The 15398-nt window shown below is 47.1% G+C and overlaps 1 protein-coding gene and 1 pseudogene across 1 annotated transcript; both read left to right on the top strand.

Moving 5' to 3' along the window:
- Positions 1 to 5463: 5463 nt before the first annotated feature.
- On the top strand, positions 5464 to 6998 carry LOC125535543 (galactinol synthase 2-like). The gene is made up of 3 exons (XM_048698611.1): positions 5464 to 5866; positions 5944 to 6405; positions 6509 to 6998. Exons 1-3 carry the CDS (start codon positions 5561 to 5563, stop codon positions 6707 to 6709), a joined length of 969 nt encoding a protein of 322 aa, XP_048554568.1. The 5' UTR covers positions 5464 to 5560; the 3' UTR covers positions 6710 to 6998.
- Positions 6999 to 10111: 3113 nt separating this feature from the next.
- On the top strand, positions 10112 to 14967 carry LOC125534914 (annotated as a pseudogene).
- Positions 14968 to 15398: the final 431 nt, after the last annotated feature.

Genomic DNA, 15398 nt, shown 5'->3' with positions numbered 1-15398 from the left:
TCACAGAAAACATTATTATCCTGTGTAAGTTTAGAAACAGAGAGTAAATTACGTGCAACTGTGGGAACACGAAGAACATTTCTAAGATGCAATGTCCTAGAGGTGTTTGTGCGAAGTGATGCCTGACCAACATGCGAAATGTGCATACCTGCCCCGTTAGCTGTGTGAACCTTGTCATGCCCACGGTAAGGCTGCTGGACAGTTAGCTTGCCCAGCTCGTTCGTGACGTGCGTGGTTGCTCCAGTATCCATGTACCAAGAAGGATCAACAGGATAAGAAAGGGTGTGACCCTGTTGCGCCATGTTAACTTGACGCTCGTTGCCCTTGCCATAATTGCCGAGGCCAAGGAAGTCCATCTTGAACCGGCGATGACAGCGAGAGGCGACATGGCGAGGCAGGCCACAGAGTTGACATGGCTGAGCCGCACCACAGGTGGTACAGCAGGCGCAGGCGCGGCCGTCAACGACGACTACCGGGGCACCAGAACGCGGGGCCTGCTGCTGTTGTGCCGAGGGCGCACCACCACCGGACTTGCCCCCTCCCCCCGAGGAAGCTGCAGAGGGGCCACGGCCACCGCCTTTGTCACGGTACACGGCGTTGACGGAGGAGTCGATGGAGACGTCGGGGCGGCGCGCCTTGAGCCGTTGCTCCGTTGACAAGAGACGGCTGTAGAGTTCCTGAGGAGGAAGAGGCTCCTTGCGTTCATTAATCACCTCGGCAAGCGAGTCGTAGTCGCTGTCGAGGCCGGCTAGGATGAAGGATGTGAACTCGCTGTCACGAAGGGGCTCTCCAATGGAAGCAAGAGTGTCAGCCAACTTCTTGATCTTGTTGTAGAAGGTGGTCACCGTACCATTGTCCTTGCGAGTTTCACCAAGCTTGGCACGGATGGCCATGGATTGAGCAGTAGACTAAGACGAGAAACTCGACTCCAGGATGTCCCACACCTCATGAGAGGACGAAGCAAAGAGGACGAGCCCGGCCACACCCTCACCCAGAGAAGACTGGATGGCTGAGAGGATGGCTTGGTCCTGAGCGATCCACGCACGGAACATCGGATGATGTGGCGGTGGACATGGCAGTGTACCGTTGACGAACCCCTCCAAGTAATGGCTGCGAAGGAGAGGAAGCACCCGAGCACGCCAATATAGATAATTGTCCGGTTTAAGCTTCACCGGAAGGAGGTGCGAGAATAAAAACGGCGGCGAGGAGATCGCGGCCAGAGCAGCTTCGGCATCCACGTATGGCGTCGGAGAGGGCATTGGTGCAGATGGCGCCGCAGCCGGTGCGTACAGGTGCGAGGGGCCGTACGGGTAGGGCGCCCCATAGGGCGGCGGAGCCGGGTACGCGCCCTGGCCAGGGTACGCACCATAGGAAGGACGCGCAGGTGGCGATGGGCCGTACGGCGCCGCATACAGTGGGTAGCCGCCGTGATTGGCATGGGCGGCATCGGCAACAGTAGGGCCGGCTGCGGTGTAGATGGAGGCAGCCGGAGCAGGCGCGATCGCACGCATCTGGTGCGACGCGGTAGGTGGTGGCGGCGCGGGCACAAGGGAGTGCACGGCAGCCGGCGGCGGCGACGGTTGCTGGGACCGGGCCGAAGCAGCAGGCGATGAAGAGGAGACGCCGGCGTACAGCGAAGACACCGGGCCGGCGAAGAGAGACCCCGCGGATTGAGTTTGCAGGGGGCCGAGCGATCCGTCCGCCGTGTAGGGCGCAGTCCCGACGTTGAGGAGACGCGCGAGGGACGGTGGAAGGAACGAGTGATCCATGTGGACGGGGGGCGGCGGTAGAAGGACGGGGAAGGAAACCGCGGTGCCGGCGGTGCTTGAGGCAGCGGCGGCGGCTGGTGGCGGAGGCGGAGCGGAAGACATTAGATCGTTAGGTCGAATACCATATTAGACAAGGGTTTTAGGGTTTGTGGCACACCTCCAAACGTAGGGTGACCTTTCCATTATATAGTGATGTACAACATAATTACAAGTGGGCCCATTAAATACAGAGTCTAACACGTACAGTTCATGGAGTACGAGAGGATGGTGTACCTGGACGCAGACATCCAGGTGTTCGACAACATCGACCACCTGTTCGACCTCGACAAGGGCAGCTTCTACGCCGTCATGGACTGCTTCTGCGAAAAGACGTGGAGCCACACCCCGCAGTACAAGATCGGCTACTGCCAGCAGTGCCCGGACCGGGTGGTGTGGCCGGAGCGCGAGCTCGGCGTGCCCCCGCCGCCGCTCTACTTCAACGCCGGCATGTTCGTGCACGAGCCCAGCCTCGCCACCGCCAGGGCCCTCCTCGACAAGCTCGTCGTCACCGACCCCACCCCCTTCGCCGAGCAGGACTTCCTCAACATGTTCTTCAGGGACGTGTACAAGCCTATCCTGCCGGTGTACAACCTCGTGCTCGCCATGCTCTGGAGGCACCCCGAGAACGTCCAGCTCGACAAGGTCAAGGTCGTCCACTACTGCGCAGCGGTACGTCTTTGTCATCGATTTCCTAGTACGAACATTTTTAGTCTGTTTATTCTTATATCTGAATTCATGATCGATGTTTCTGTGCCATGCATGAATGTGTTGACGCTTTGTCTTCCCGCTTTGACCTCTAGCCGACCTATTTCCATGATCACCTGGTTGAATGTGTTGACGTGCGTAGTAAGGTTTGTCCCTTCCTACATCCTCATACCACATATATAACTGATATTCTAGATACAACTTGTTTGAATCTTTTTTTATTAAACCGTTTAGTGTTCATCAGGATTCTTTAATAAAAAACGATCTATTGTGCATGACAATCTTTCTTTACACGAGTAATGCAGCATGCTCATGTTAAAAAGCAAGTGGGGCTTGTTACTAAATTTGATTTTGAGAAGGCGTACGGCATGGTCAATTAAGACATTCTTATTGCCTGCCACCAAGTTAGAGGTTTTAATTAAAAATGACGCAATTGGGCAAAACAAGTTTTACGTAATTGCACCATGTCCATTTAGATTAATGATAAAGTAGGCCCCTATTTAGATTAATTGCAACAAGTTAGAGGGTTTTTTTTCCCGCAAAAAATATATGATAAAGTAGGCACCTATTTCCAAAGTGCTAAGGGGGTCAGACAGGGTGACCCCCTCTTTCCTTTTATTTTCAACATTGCAGCTGAATGTTTGACCAAAATGATTCTTAAATCTCAAAGTAATGATATGATTGTGGGAACTGCCCCTAAATGCGAGCACTAGGACTTGAATACTGGTGGCCTGGGGATACCACTGTCCACCTAACTATCCAACGACAGGTTGGTTCGCTCAAATATATGTTTTGTTGTCTGCTTTTTTTTCATACATTTGTACATTTTCCGTATACATTTAAAATATATTTTTACATGTTTAAATTTTTTCAAATACATAACATTTTTTGGAAATATATGATTCTATGTCTACTTTTTTCATACACGTCATAAATTTTGGTATACATCAGAAACATTATTGTTATACACAATTAACTTTTTTTTCAATTGCATGATTAACATTTTTTTCATATACTACATGTTTTTGAAAATTTTCCTAATATGTTCTGAGCATTTTATCAAGAACATATTTCTGAAAGTGTGTGCAATTTTTTAAATGTACCCTATACTTTTTAGAATGGTACAAACATTTGTTTTATGAATTATGAAACATTTTTTACATTGTATAAACATATTTTGTAGTGTCACGTACACTCTGAATCATGTGAACATTTTTAAATGTAAAAAAAACTTTGTTTATTGCTATCGTCATTTTTTATAATTACGCTAATGTTTATTTACATTGCATTAACAATTTTCAAATTTGTGTGTGGTTTTTAAATTTTGAAGTGCATCTAAATTTTGAAATGCATGCACTTGGAATATTTTTTTAAAATATAAACAAAAGAGAATAAAAAAAGTATTAACCTTCAAAGCTACTTGGGCTGGTCCATTAGTTTGCGAGGCTTCGGCGAGACGAGCTTGTGTCACGCTGCGGGCGAGACACAGCGGCTCCTGTTGTTGCTGCAGGATACGCGAGAAGTCTTGTTGCCGCACATGTCCAAACGAGGCCATGCCCACGACGACTAGGAACGAGAGAGTTGAGGGAAAAGGCAGGGAGACACGAACTGCCCGCACCTTGTGGTGTCGTACTCTCCCAACCGGACGAGCTCAGCTCAGCTTCGGCCGCTTCCATCCATCTTGGCTGCTTTCACCGTCCAAATCTTGTTAGCTCAAGACTCGCTATTTCTCTCCATTGAAAACTGCTCGATGCTATTACTGACTCGACGGAGAGTGACCTCGCGTCGGCGGGGGAAAAACGCGTACGTCTCTCTGCTGCCAGCCGTGTTGTTCTCACGGCGCAGGAGCATACAATTAAGTAACCGGCCACACCACGTACGTACGTTATCCAGAAAAACGGTGACACCAACTGCTGCACCGTCCATGATCAATGTGCATACAAGCTTCCTGTTGGGTTCGTACAAAAGGTTGGTTGGGATCTGGTCTGATTGTTCCACGCAGGCTAGGCCGACGATTTCATTCACCTTCGCGCCGTGGATAATATTAGTAGCAGTATGTTGTATAGTAGTATCAAATTCACAATGCACAGTCCAATTAAGTTCCATCATCATTCTGTTGTCCGTCTGAGCTGATGACACAGTGCACTATAGCTAGCAATCCTTGTGTTCGTTGTTTGATTTGACCACAGTCATGTGCTAACTAATTATCTCGCGATCGATCTGTCGATGGATTCCTTTGCATGGGCCACACCGTGAAAGGTAGCTCAACCACAAAAGGTTCCGTCGATCTTCCTTGGCGGTCGTAGAAACAACATTTTGTCGTGATGGATGCAGGGTGACCAGACAGAAAAGCAAGACGTGGAAAGAAATACTACGCAGATTTCACTGGACGCGCCTCGCGAGGGCGGTTGAAGTAGCTAGACTCTGCCTGGGATTTTCACCTTTATCTGTAAAACCGACGTAAGCCCCTGCTACAATTGGATTGGAATGGATTGAATCAACTAATATTAGTACGCATCTTTTTATTTCGGGTGAACTAATATTATCCGGATTGGATAGATAAATCGTTTGATGATCTCTTGCCAATATATTCCTACATGCCATTTAATACAGTATCAGCATATACTGAAGTCAAACTAGAAGATGCCATCCGTCGACGAACCATACGTGGCAGAAATGGTCGGTAATTTTGGGAGTATCACACCCAAAATCACTCCTTGCCATCTTTAATTAAGTCATCAGTTACCATATAAGGCAAGAGATCTACGACAAGATAATGTTTGATTTTTGTCACCTTATATCCACCGAAACAAATCACCCAAGAAAATAGCACCATCTCAAACATTCCAATCCACATTTATACCCTTTTTTTTAACGCTTTCCATTTCGTGGCGGATCCCACGCCCCGCTGCCCTATATAAACGCCAGGAGGCACCACCATCGTCCATCATCAAGCATCATCAAACACAAACACGCACCAGTGCACAACACACAGCAAACCCATCTCACCCATTCTGTCAAGCAACACAAGAGCGATCGAGCGAGCAATGGCTCCCATGCTCAAGGGCATCGTGGATGCCGCGCCCAAGAGGGCGGCGTACGTGACCTTCCTCGCCGGCTCCGGCGACTACTGGAAGGGCGTGGTGGGCCTGGCCAAGGGCCTCCGCGCCGTCAACTCCGCCTACCCGCTCGTGGTGGCCGTGCTCCCCGACGTCCCCGAGGATCACCGCCGCAAGCTGGTCGACCAGGGATGCCTCGTCCGCGAGATCGAGCCGGTGTACCCGCCCGAGAGCCAGACCCAGTTCGCCATGGCCTACTACGTCATCAACTACTCCAAGCTCCGTATCTGGGAGGTACCTACTTACTCTCTAGCTCTCTTCTTCTTCCATCCTGGATCGTTAGATGTTGACTGATTCTGGTGCACGAACAGTTCGTGGAGTACGAGAGGATGGTGTACCTGGACGCGGACATCCAGGTGTTCGACAACATCGACCACCTCTTCGACCTCGACAAGGGCAGCTTCTACGCAGTCATGGACTGCTTCTGCGAGAAGACGTGGAGCCACACCCTGCAGTACAGGATCGGCTACTGCCAGCAGTGCCCGGACCGGGTGGCGTGGCCGGAGCGTGAGCTCAGCGTGCCCCCGCCACCGCTCTACTTCAACGCCGGCATGTTCGTGCACGAGCCCAGCCTCGCCACCGCCAAGGCCCTCCTCGACAGGCTCGTCGTCACCGACCCCACCCCGTTCGCCGAGCAGGACTTTCTCAACATGTTCTTCAGGGACGTGTACAAGCCCATCCCGCCGGTGTACAACCTGGTGCTGGCCATGCTCTGGAGGCACCCGGAGAACGTCGAGCTCGACAAGGTCAAGGTCGTGCACTACTGCGCAGCGGTACGTCTTTGTCATCGATTTCCTAGTACAAACATTTTTAGTCTGTTTATTCTTATATCTGAATTCATGCTCGATGTTTCTTTGCCATGCATGAATGATGCAGGGTTCGAAGCCGTGGAGGTACACCGGCGAGGAGGCCAACATGGACAGGGAGGACATCAAGATGCTCGTGAAGAAATGGTGGGACATCTACAACGACGAGAGCCTGGACTACAAGGCCGGCGATGAGGGCACCAACCTGCTACGTGGAGCTCTGGTTGAGGCCGGTGCCGTGAAGTACTTCCCGGCGCCCTCGGCCGCGTAGGCTCGCTGCATGCCGGCGTTTGCCCGGCTGGGTCGTCGCACAATGATTAATTAAGTACTATCTGTAGGGGATTTCGGATTTTCGGTAATGAACTTTACTATAGCATCGAAGTATGGATGAGGGATCGATCTAGACGTTTTTTGGTATGGTAGATCAATCTAGTCCATGTTTCTTGTTTAATATTAGTTTGCAAGAAAAATAGACGCGTGTACACAATGTATAGATATACTCTTGTTACCTACGTGTATTTTGCATGCTTAAATCAAAGCTATTTGCAAATTATTGTGCATGTTCTTGTGAATGCCACAGGGCTCTGTCGTTTTTTGTGTGAGATCGCGCCGTGTGAGTTTTTCGAGCCACGACGCGCGGAATGAGTATCAAAAAAGGTCTTATATTTGATGCGGAGGGAGTAGCATCTGCAAAGATTTGAATTAGTAGTTGTCAAAGCCAAATCCGCGGCCGCTCATCCAAAATGGATCTGTCTTTTGATCCCCGCGCGTGTCCTTATCCATTGTTTCGACAGATAATTACTCCCTTCAATTCTAAATATAAGTCTTTATAAAGATTCTACTATGAACCACATACGGATCTATATAGATGCATTTTAGAGTGTAGGTTTACTCATTTTGCTTTATATGTAGTTTATAGTGGAATTACAAAGACTTATATTTAAAAATGAAAGGAATAGTAGCCTGTGACGATGCGACGGCTGTCCCTTGCGCCTTTGTCCACGACCGTAACAGCTCGCTCCCTGACGGTGCTTTCCTACTCTGGGTGGCCGGCGCAAGAACGTTCCGGCATCACGATCGGCGTGTCTAAATCGTTCCGGTGGCGCGTCCACGTCCGTACGGCGGTGCTGGCCAACGTTCGCCGGGACGTCTACGAGCCGTCGTCGTCTTCGTCCTGATCGCCCACATGGGCAGGTGTATCGCCGACGTTGACCAGCGCCTTATCCGGCATAAAAAACGGTGACACCGATGATAGTTATTGCATGCTATACGTTCAAAGCGTTTGACTTAACTTACGGACATCCGGCCGGTTTCATCAGTCGCACGGAACGCGCCACCTGTACGTGTACGTCGTCCTGCTGCCTCGGCATGAGCATGAACAGACCGACCGACACACGGACGGACGACGCGCATGGCCGCCCAAGCAAGCTAGTACTAGGTAGGCACAGTAGCTTTGCTGCTGGTGTGCGTGCCGGTACTGACCGACGGAAGAGGACATGTTTCCCCGCATACGTGGCGTACTGTAGCTGCGCCTCGTACCCTCGTCTCTTTGCCGCTCATCGCAGCATCCTGTCCGTAAGACCGTAACTGCATCCACCGTTACGTTAGCGTGCGTGCACCAACGGTCACTACGCCTTCATTTAAACGGCGATCCCTTTTGTCAATGCCACGTACCCCTATTTCGAGAATTTCGAACCGGCCGGCCACGTACTATCTTTGGACAAATACGTACGTAGTAGTGGTAAACTAGCGATGACTGAGTTCCATGTCGTGCAAGGCTTTATATTAGAGTAATTACTGTTCACACTACACACCGAGTCATGAAGAATACTTAGATCGATCAGGGTAGCATGCAGCTCAGGGCACAGCACATTCAGCCCCCAGAAAATTTATGTCCACTATAAGTTTCCGCCGGCGGCGGCCGGCGACCGACCGCGCTGAAGTCGCGTGCTGCTGGCCACCCCGTTAGACCGGCGCACACGTACACGGTCGGAAGTCCAGTCTAATCAATCTGCAGGGCGCCATGCACAAGCGTGGAACAAGTGTCTCGTGCCGATCGATTGATCGGACGCGATTCGTCAACACTGCGCTGCTCCCTACGAGCCACGGCACAACGCGGCGAGGATGAACTGACAAGCGTCGTTGGCCTCCGGGGACCGGGGCAGGGCGGTCAGTCGAGCAAATGCGAGCTGCTTCGGGAAGCCTGATCTGACTAGCTGCGTGACGGAGCGATTGACCGGCCAAAGTTGCATGCACGTACGCGTGTGCATGCATGATTCGGTGAGCGCAAAGGAAAAGTCGCTCTAGGCCGCACTAGCACCGCTGCCTCGTCTGGCATGTGCTCGGCCGGCCGGACGCTACTGGTTCCTTCCGTGCTGGGCGGCCAGCCGTCGTGGTTTACCCCAACAGTAGCAGAACTTATTTTTAATTGCTGCAGGTGTTTGGAACGTGCACAACCTTAGAACATCTATGGCTGCTCAAACACGTCTCAAATGTTCGGACGGACGGCCTGGTCATTGATCGAGCATGAAAATTTGATTTAGACGGCCGTCTTCAAACGCCCGGGCTGACCGGCATCCCTCATATCCAGCCCAAATATAAGGGTGAATATGAAATGCCACATCCGCTATGTCAGACTGACGATGAAATCCCACACAGAATCGTCTCGAAACCGGGTGGCCTAATAGACGTCATACAATGGTGTCCCAGCCAACACTATCATTCGGCATGCACATGCAACCTATCTTTTGGCAATCGTTTGCATAGCAGTTTTGGCGATTTAAATTATGACGAAAATAATCATGTATTGTTAATATCCTTTTGTTGAGATGTAATATAAAATAATCACACACATGCTAAGACTTTCATTATTTAGAAGTAAGTTCTCTATATGTTTTATACATAATATACCTGCTCTCCAATTATTTAGAATAATAAAGTCTTGGATATATTGTCCATGGATATTCGATCTAACACCTAGATATGTGGCCCTATAATATTGCCTAATGCTATAATTTTTTGTGTGAAAAGGATCAAATTATTATAAAAATTCCTCATAAGTACAACATCTCAAGTATAATAAAAATTACATCAAGATTTCGAGACCATCAAACAATCACTACTGCCGCTAGAACGAGCTACCGACGGGTCACTGTCGCCGCTCCCTATCTAAGTTGGCTTGACCTTGCCGATGACAGTCGGGAAGTCTTCATGCACGTGTCACCACGGAATAGTACTCTGGAGCCGCAATTGTGGCCGTTGAACACTTTACACTTGAATAGTAGATGTGAAGCAGTTGACACCAAATCTCGTCACACGAGGAGAAACTTTAACCTCATCACCCCAAGGAGACGAGAGGAATTTACATCGGCGCTCCGTTGACTATGCCCAGACAGACGAATTTAAGGAGGATTAGAGCCCGAAAGATAAACTCGAAGAAGAAGCTTCGCCATTCGCCCGAGTGGCGAAAAACCCCTGCAAGGACTAAATACCCTAATCTAAACAACTAACCAGAGTGGAGGCACCAGGATCCCCTTCCGGCCACTGACCGCCGTAGCGGCAAGCAGAGGGAAGGAATCCACGGGCTCGCCGATGAAGCTTGGAGGGAAGAGTTTTTCCTCCGCTTAGGGTTAAGGGAGGAAAACGAGATATCTGCCTAATGATACATGTAAAAATGAATGAGAATGGACTGAATTGGTGGAGGCATCCTTTTAGTCAAAACGAGATGTAGAGCCTAAGTGTCACCATGGATAACTTTGAGGTAATTAAGTTAAGCATGATTTTTCAACTTTTACATCTAGCTACATGCAACAGTTGAATTAATTAATTCCTCCGCTCATGTGAAAAGGGGGGATTTCAGTAGACTGTACCATGTTTAACATATATACCTTTGTCATTGATCTGAAGGAAGCAATTAAAGTGGCTCAACCATCATTGATAAGGGAAGGATTTTCCTCTATCCCTGATGTCAAATGGACTGATGTTGGAGGTCTTGATTCTTTAAAGCAAGAACTTGATCGCTGCATCGTCCGGTGTATCAAGCACCCTGAACTTTATAAGGTGAATCCCGTGATGAAATGTGTTCTATCATACTCCCTCCATTCCATAATTCTTGCCATGATTTTAGTTCAAGTGCTATTTTTCTCCAGTCTGTTGTTTGGCTTGCATATTGAGTTCATTTGTATACTGAAGACAGATCTCATAGCTAGAGTCATGGGCACCTGTGGTGCTTTATTTGCAATATTGCTTGAAATCCGGCATGTTTTATATGTGTTTCAATTGTATCCTTTATTTATTTGTAATTTTGTATATTCATGTCCTCTGTTATCTACCTTTAAAGAAATTTGGAGTGGATATGCAAGATGGTTTTTTGCTATTTGGGCCTGCGGGCTGTGGGAGAACACTAATAGCAAAAGCAGTTGCACACGATGCAGGGGCTAATTTTATTTACAAAAAGGTAACTCATGTTGAGATTTGAGGTAATATCATTGGAAGTTATAGAACTTGTGTTCGATGTTCAGTTTGGTGCTAAAACTTTAAAAATACGGATTTGTGGTCATCCAACGTGCGTTTTTGTGCAAATACGGTCACTTTGGTCATATTCAGACGTATCCCGCACTTACGTGGCACCCCAGCGTGGATACGACCCATTGTTAGTGGCCGAAACAGCTCGCCGCATTTTTTCTTTGCAGAAGCACCCTTGCTCTGTATTTAATTAATTTAATTGAGCATAATCCCCTCTGTGTGTCCCATTTGTCAGCATGAGGTGGTGTGAAAAATGAAAATAAAAAGTACACGCACAGGGATTTTAACTCCATACACCTCGGGTACATCCATGCACAAACAAACCACTACACCAACTACATATTCCTTACTATAAAGAGGTAAACCTGATTTTATATTAGACGCAGTTCTTCCTAGATCCCGTTTTTCCCAGGTTCGGCTAGTAAAAACTGGATACCGGAAAATCTCACCTTTTTTCACCAAAAAACAATTAAGAAAACTGTTTCAAAATGTATAATGTTTAATCCATACCGTACAAAACTTTGTCATGAGCGAGAATTTTTTATTCCATTTTTTCGAGAGGGTTGGAAAAAATCCGGGTTTCAAAATATCTTGGCAATTCCAGTTTTTATCTACCAAAATTTTGAAATGAATTTTGAATTCAAATCTTTTTATCGTCTAAATATATTTAATTTAGCAAAAAAAAAAGTGACACCTGTTAGAGTGGTCAGCTCAACTCCTCTCTTATATAGAAGTTTGCATGTTCAATTCATTGTTACAGTTCGAGACCATTTTTATAAATGAGCATGAATAAAGAAAAATATATTTCACAATACAAGGAATAGAATCGCGGCCCCTGCCACTAAGCTAACTATGTCATTATGATATTGTATGCACACAAAAGTTATTATATTTGACATTGTTTTTGTCGTTTAAATTCAAAATTTCGGGCGACAACATTTTTTCCGGGGACCGCCAAATTTTCTGGGGACTGATCGGTTGTCGAAAATTCGGTCTGAGAGAAAAAGAACATGAATACGAGTAGTGGTCGAGGACAATATCTAAAATTGGGCTTCTCTCTTTACAGGCATTGTTTGGTACTTAGTGTAGCGTTTAGCTGCAGTGTGTCCACGCTTGAGGTTGAGAGATCGAATGTGTTGGGCCATCCTTTTTTGTCACTCAATTTGCGTTGGGGCTTCTGTTTGTGATTAAACGAATTTTAGTTGATCATGTTGAACGTCAATCGGCACTGATGGAATGATGTATGGCGGACTATTTTATTGACAGGTCCCATGTTTGAACCCCATGTGTGCCATCTTTTTTCATTATATTTGAGGGCTTTGTGCGCATTGAATAAATTGTGAGGGAGTTCTCTGTAAAAAAATCCAGCGTGCTATGGTCACCTAGTGCCTTGTGCATTCCCAACCACTGACAAGTGGGCCTCCACCGGGCTGGCACGCCATGTTGACAGGCCATGTGGCTGGATACGAGAGGAAGCACCGTATATGCACGCGGGGACAAGTTATGTGACCATAAATCCGTATTTTTAAAGTTTTAGCACCAAACTGAACATTGAGCGCAAGTTTTATGACTCCCGGTGATATTACCTCTTGAGATTTCCATATTCTCGGTACTTGCTCTAGTTTCATACAGACTGCTAACTAAGATTCTTGTTTTGTTTGGAACTTAGGGGCCTGAGCTGTTAACCAAATATGTTGGGGAGAGTGAATCAGGAGTAAGGAAAATGTTCGCCCGTGCACGGACGAACTCCCCATGCATAATATTTTTTGATGAGGTAAAATAAGTCCTTGCTTTGCTCATTGTAACATTTATCCTGTTTAGTGAAACTGTGAAAGTCTGGAACATTTTTTTAATGTCTGATACATTGATCTGTGCTATTAGAATTTAGAGTTGCTCAGCAACTTGCATGTGTTGCTTGATAAGGTGCTTAATATTCTAAGCAAAATACGGTGCTCAAATTTTTAGTTAATCCATTAATTTGTTGTACGTGCCAGATAGATGCCTTGACAACAAAAAGAGGGAATGAGGGAGCATGGGTTGTTGAACGTGTCGTGAACCAGGTAACTTCAACACAGAGGCGGAGGACGAAAAAAATTTAAGGTGGGGCGAAGTCTTAAGCAAATAATTTTTTTGATGCAAATTGAAAGAGTCAATATACACTAACGATGCACACTGCAAACAAAAATGTAGACATGTTTCAATAGAAAAACAACCTAAAAGATACTGATAAAGAAACTTTCAATGGCGTCTAGAAGGACAAGACAATGGCAGTGTCTTGCCCTCCTCAAAATCTTCGTTAGTTTACCAAGATCAATACTTTTTATTACCCCTCGCTCATTGTAACACACCATCAAGTCAATAAGCCAGCCAGCGGACATCTTGCTGCGCAACTGAGTCTTGATGATTTTCATTGATAAGAAGCCCCTATCAACTGTTGTCGTCGCTACTGGTAGTAGCAATGCCAACTCAATGAGATGATAAACAGTAGGAAGCATGACATGCCTTTCAAGTTCGGCCATCTTTTTAACTAGCTTGCAATATCATGACAAAGCTCTAAAGTCTTCAATTCTTTTCATATGAAAATGAACAAATCAAGGTTATCTTCTATATGTTTACGTTCATATAATCAAAGAAATTCATGATAAATTTCTGTGATTCTAGCAAGCTTATCTAGATTGAACCTAGAAAAGGAGTTTCTTGGGCCAAGGCAAGAGAAGTTTTGGAACACCTCTAAAGATACCTCAGTAAAATGATAATCAAACTCTGTGATCATGGAGTCTATAGTAGAATGGAAGGTGTCCACATGAAAAAAACTATGTGCTATCGCTTGCTGCCGCCGCCGTCGGCTGCCCCGTCGCCGGTCGCCCGCGGCCTGGTCCTGGCGACCTAGCCAGCCGCCGCCGCCGTGCTAGCTTAGCGTTGCCTCGTGTCGGGTGGACTGGCCGGTCGCTTGCGTGTGCGTCTTGATCGAGTCGTGCGTGGTTGACCTGGCTCGACCCGTTCTTGGTTCGTGCATGGGCGCCCGATCGAGTCATGCTTGGTCGACCTCGACCGATTGCTGGCCCAACACACTGGATGTGTTGGCCCGTTAGGCCGGATGTAGCTGTCGGCCGCTCTCTGATTAGCGTCAAATTGCTAGTGGTCAAAACGAACGATCGAGGCAGCCGAAAGAATCATACGTATATACAGTATATTTTTTCCTCAGAGTTAAGGTATGGCGGCTGCCATACCCTGCCCACTGGAGCCCTCCGCCAGTGCTTCAACATCCGATATATATTGGCAATGCAGAGATTCTCTAACATGTTCAGTCATTTCTTTCCATGCTCTGTATTTCTCATGTTAGTTCATCTTTGCACTTGCAGTTACTTACTGAACTTGGTAGTAGTTCTGATCAAGGTGTTTTTGTTATTGGAGCTACAAACAGAACTGATGCGATAGACGATTCTCTTCTACGGCCTGGTAGATTTGGGAGGAAACGTTGTGTACCTCTACCTGGTGCTAACGAGCGTGCTTCAATACTCAAATCACTAGCAGGTTCCGGGAAAAAACCACTCTCCCCCAGTGTCGATTTGGATGCACTAGCTCGCCGTGAGGAGTGCAACAATCTCTCCGGTGCTGACCTAGCATCACTGGTAAGTACTTTTGTGACTTTTTCTTCTTCATTGATGAAGCATGGATGTAATTTAGGCTATGATCCAACGGGCAAAGTGGAACCAGTTAGCATGTATGCTTCCTTGCTTCCTTGTTCAGATGAATGAAGCAGCCATGGAAGCTCTGGAAGATAGATTGGGGTCAGGTTTGGGTGAGTCGATTGAACTCTCGCACTTTGAGCGAGCACTATCCAAAATAAAGCCGTCAGTGTCAGAACAGGTGCAGGCCGACATTCTAATCGATCATCTCTCGTTTTGCTTACCCCTTTTATGTAGCAGCATATGCATGCCTTACATTTTACTTTTGTTGGTGTGGCAGCAAAGGAAATTCTACGACGCCTTGTGGAAGAAATAGTGTGCAAACTGACCCAACACCATGCATCTACGTTGATAGATCTGGCTATTTGTGGCTGGGATCCAGCAACCAAGCGCGCTGTTCCATATTAGAAATCGTAAACCCCATGGTTCATTTCAAATTCTTATTTCAAACTTTTATACTCGTAGCATGTACACAGCAAGCCTCGCAGAGTAGACAAAAAAAGACGGGTAACGAAATGTAAAATCCTTTTAGCTTTGATTCCACATTGGAACTTTTTTTGTTACTTGGCTGTTTGGGGTACCCATTAAATTTGGGAAAAGATTTCCTTCGGCCGGCCGATTTACAGCGCTTCGTCCGCAGCATGAGATGCACACCACGCTTCTTATGTGGGTCCTGTCATCGCTCATTCTTTTTCCTTCTTATCTTAATCGCTAATGACTGAGTGCCATTTGTTTCTTTTTTTCTTC

Source organism: Triticum urartu, chromosome 2, assembly GCF_003073215.2.
Source record: "Triticum urartu cultivar G1812 chromosome 2, Tu2.1, whole genome shotgun sequence".
NCBI classification, from domain to species: Eukaryota; Viridiplantae; Streptophyta; class Magnoliopsida; order Poales; family Poaceae; genus Triticum; species Triticum urartu.
This window is presented reverse-complemented; position numbering and strand designations above follow the sequence as displayed.

Coding starts and splice junctions, on each gene's coding strand:
- LOC125535543 (XM_048698611.1), top strand. CDS start 5,561: ATGGCTCCCATGCTCAAGGGCATCGTGGATGCCGCGCCCAAGAGGGCG. Junction 5,867..5,943: donor CCAAGCTCCGTATCTGGGAG/GTACCTACTTAC, acceptor GTGCACGAACAG/TTCGTGGAGTACGAGAGGAT. Junction 6,406..6,508: donor TCGTGCACTACTGCGCAGCG/GTACGTCTTTGT, acceptor TGAATGATGCAG/GGTTCGAAGCCGTGGAGGTA.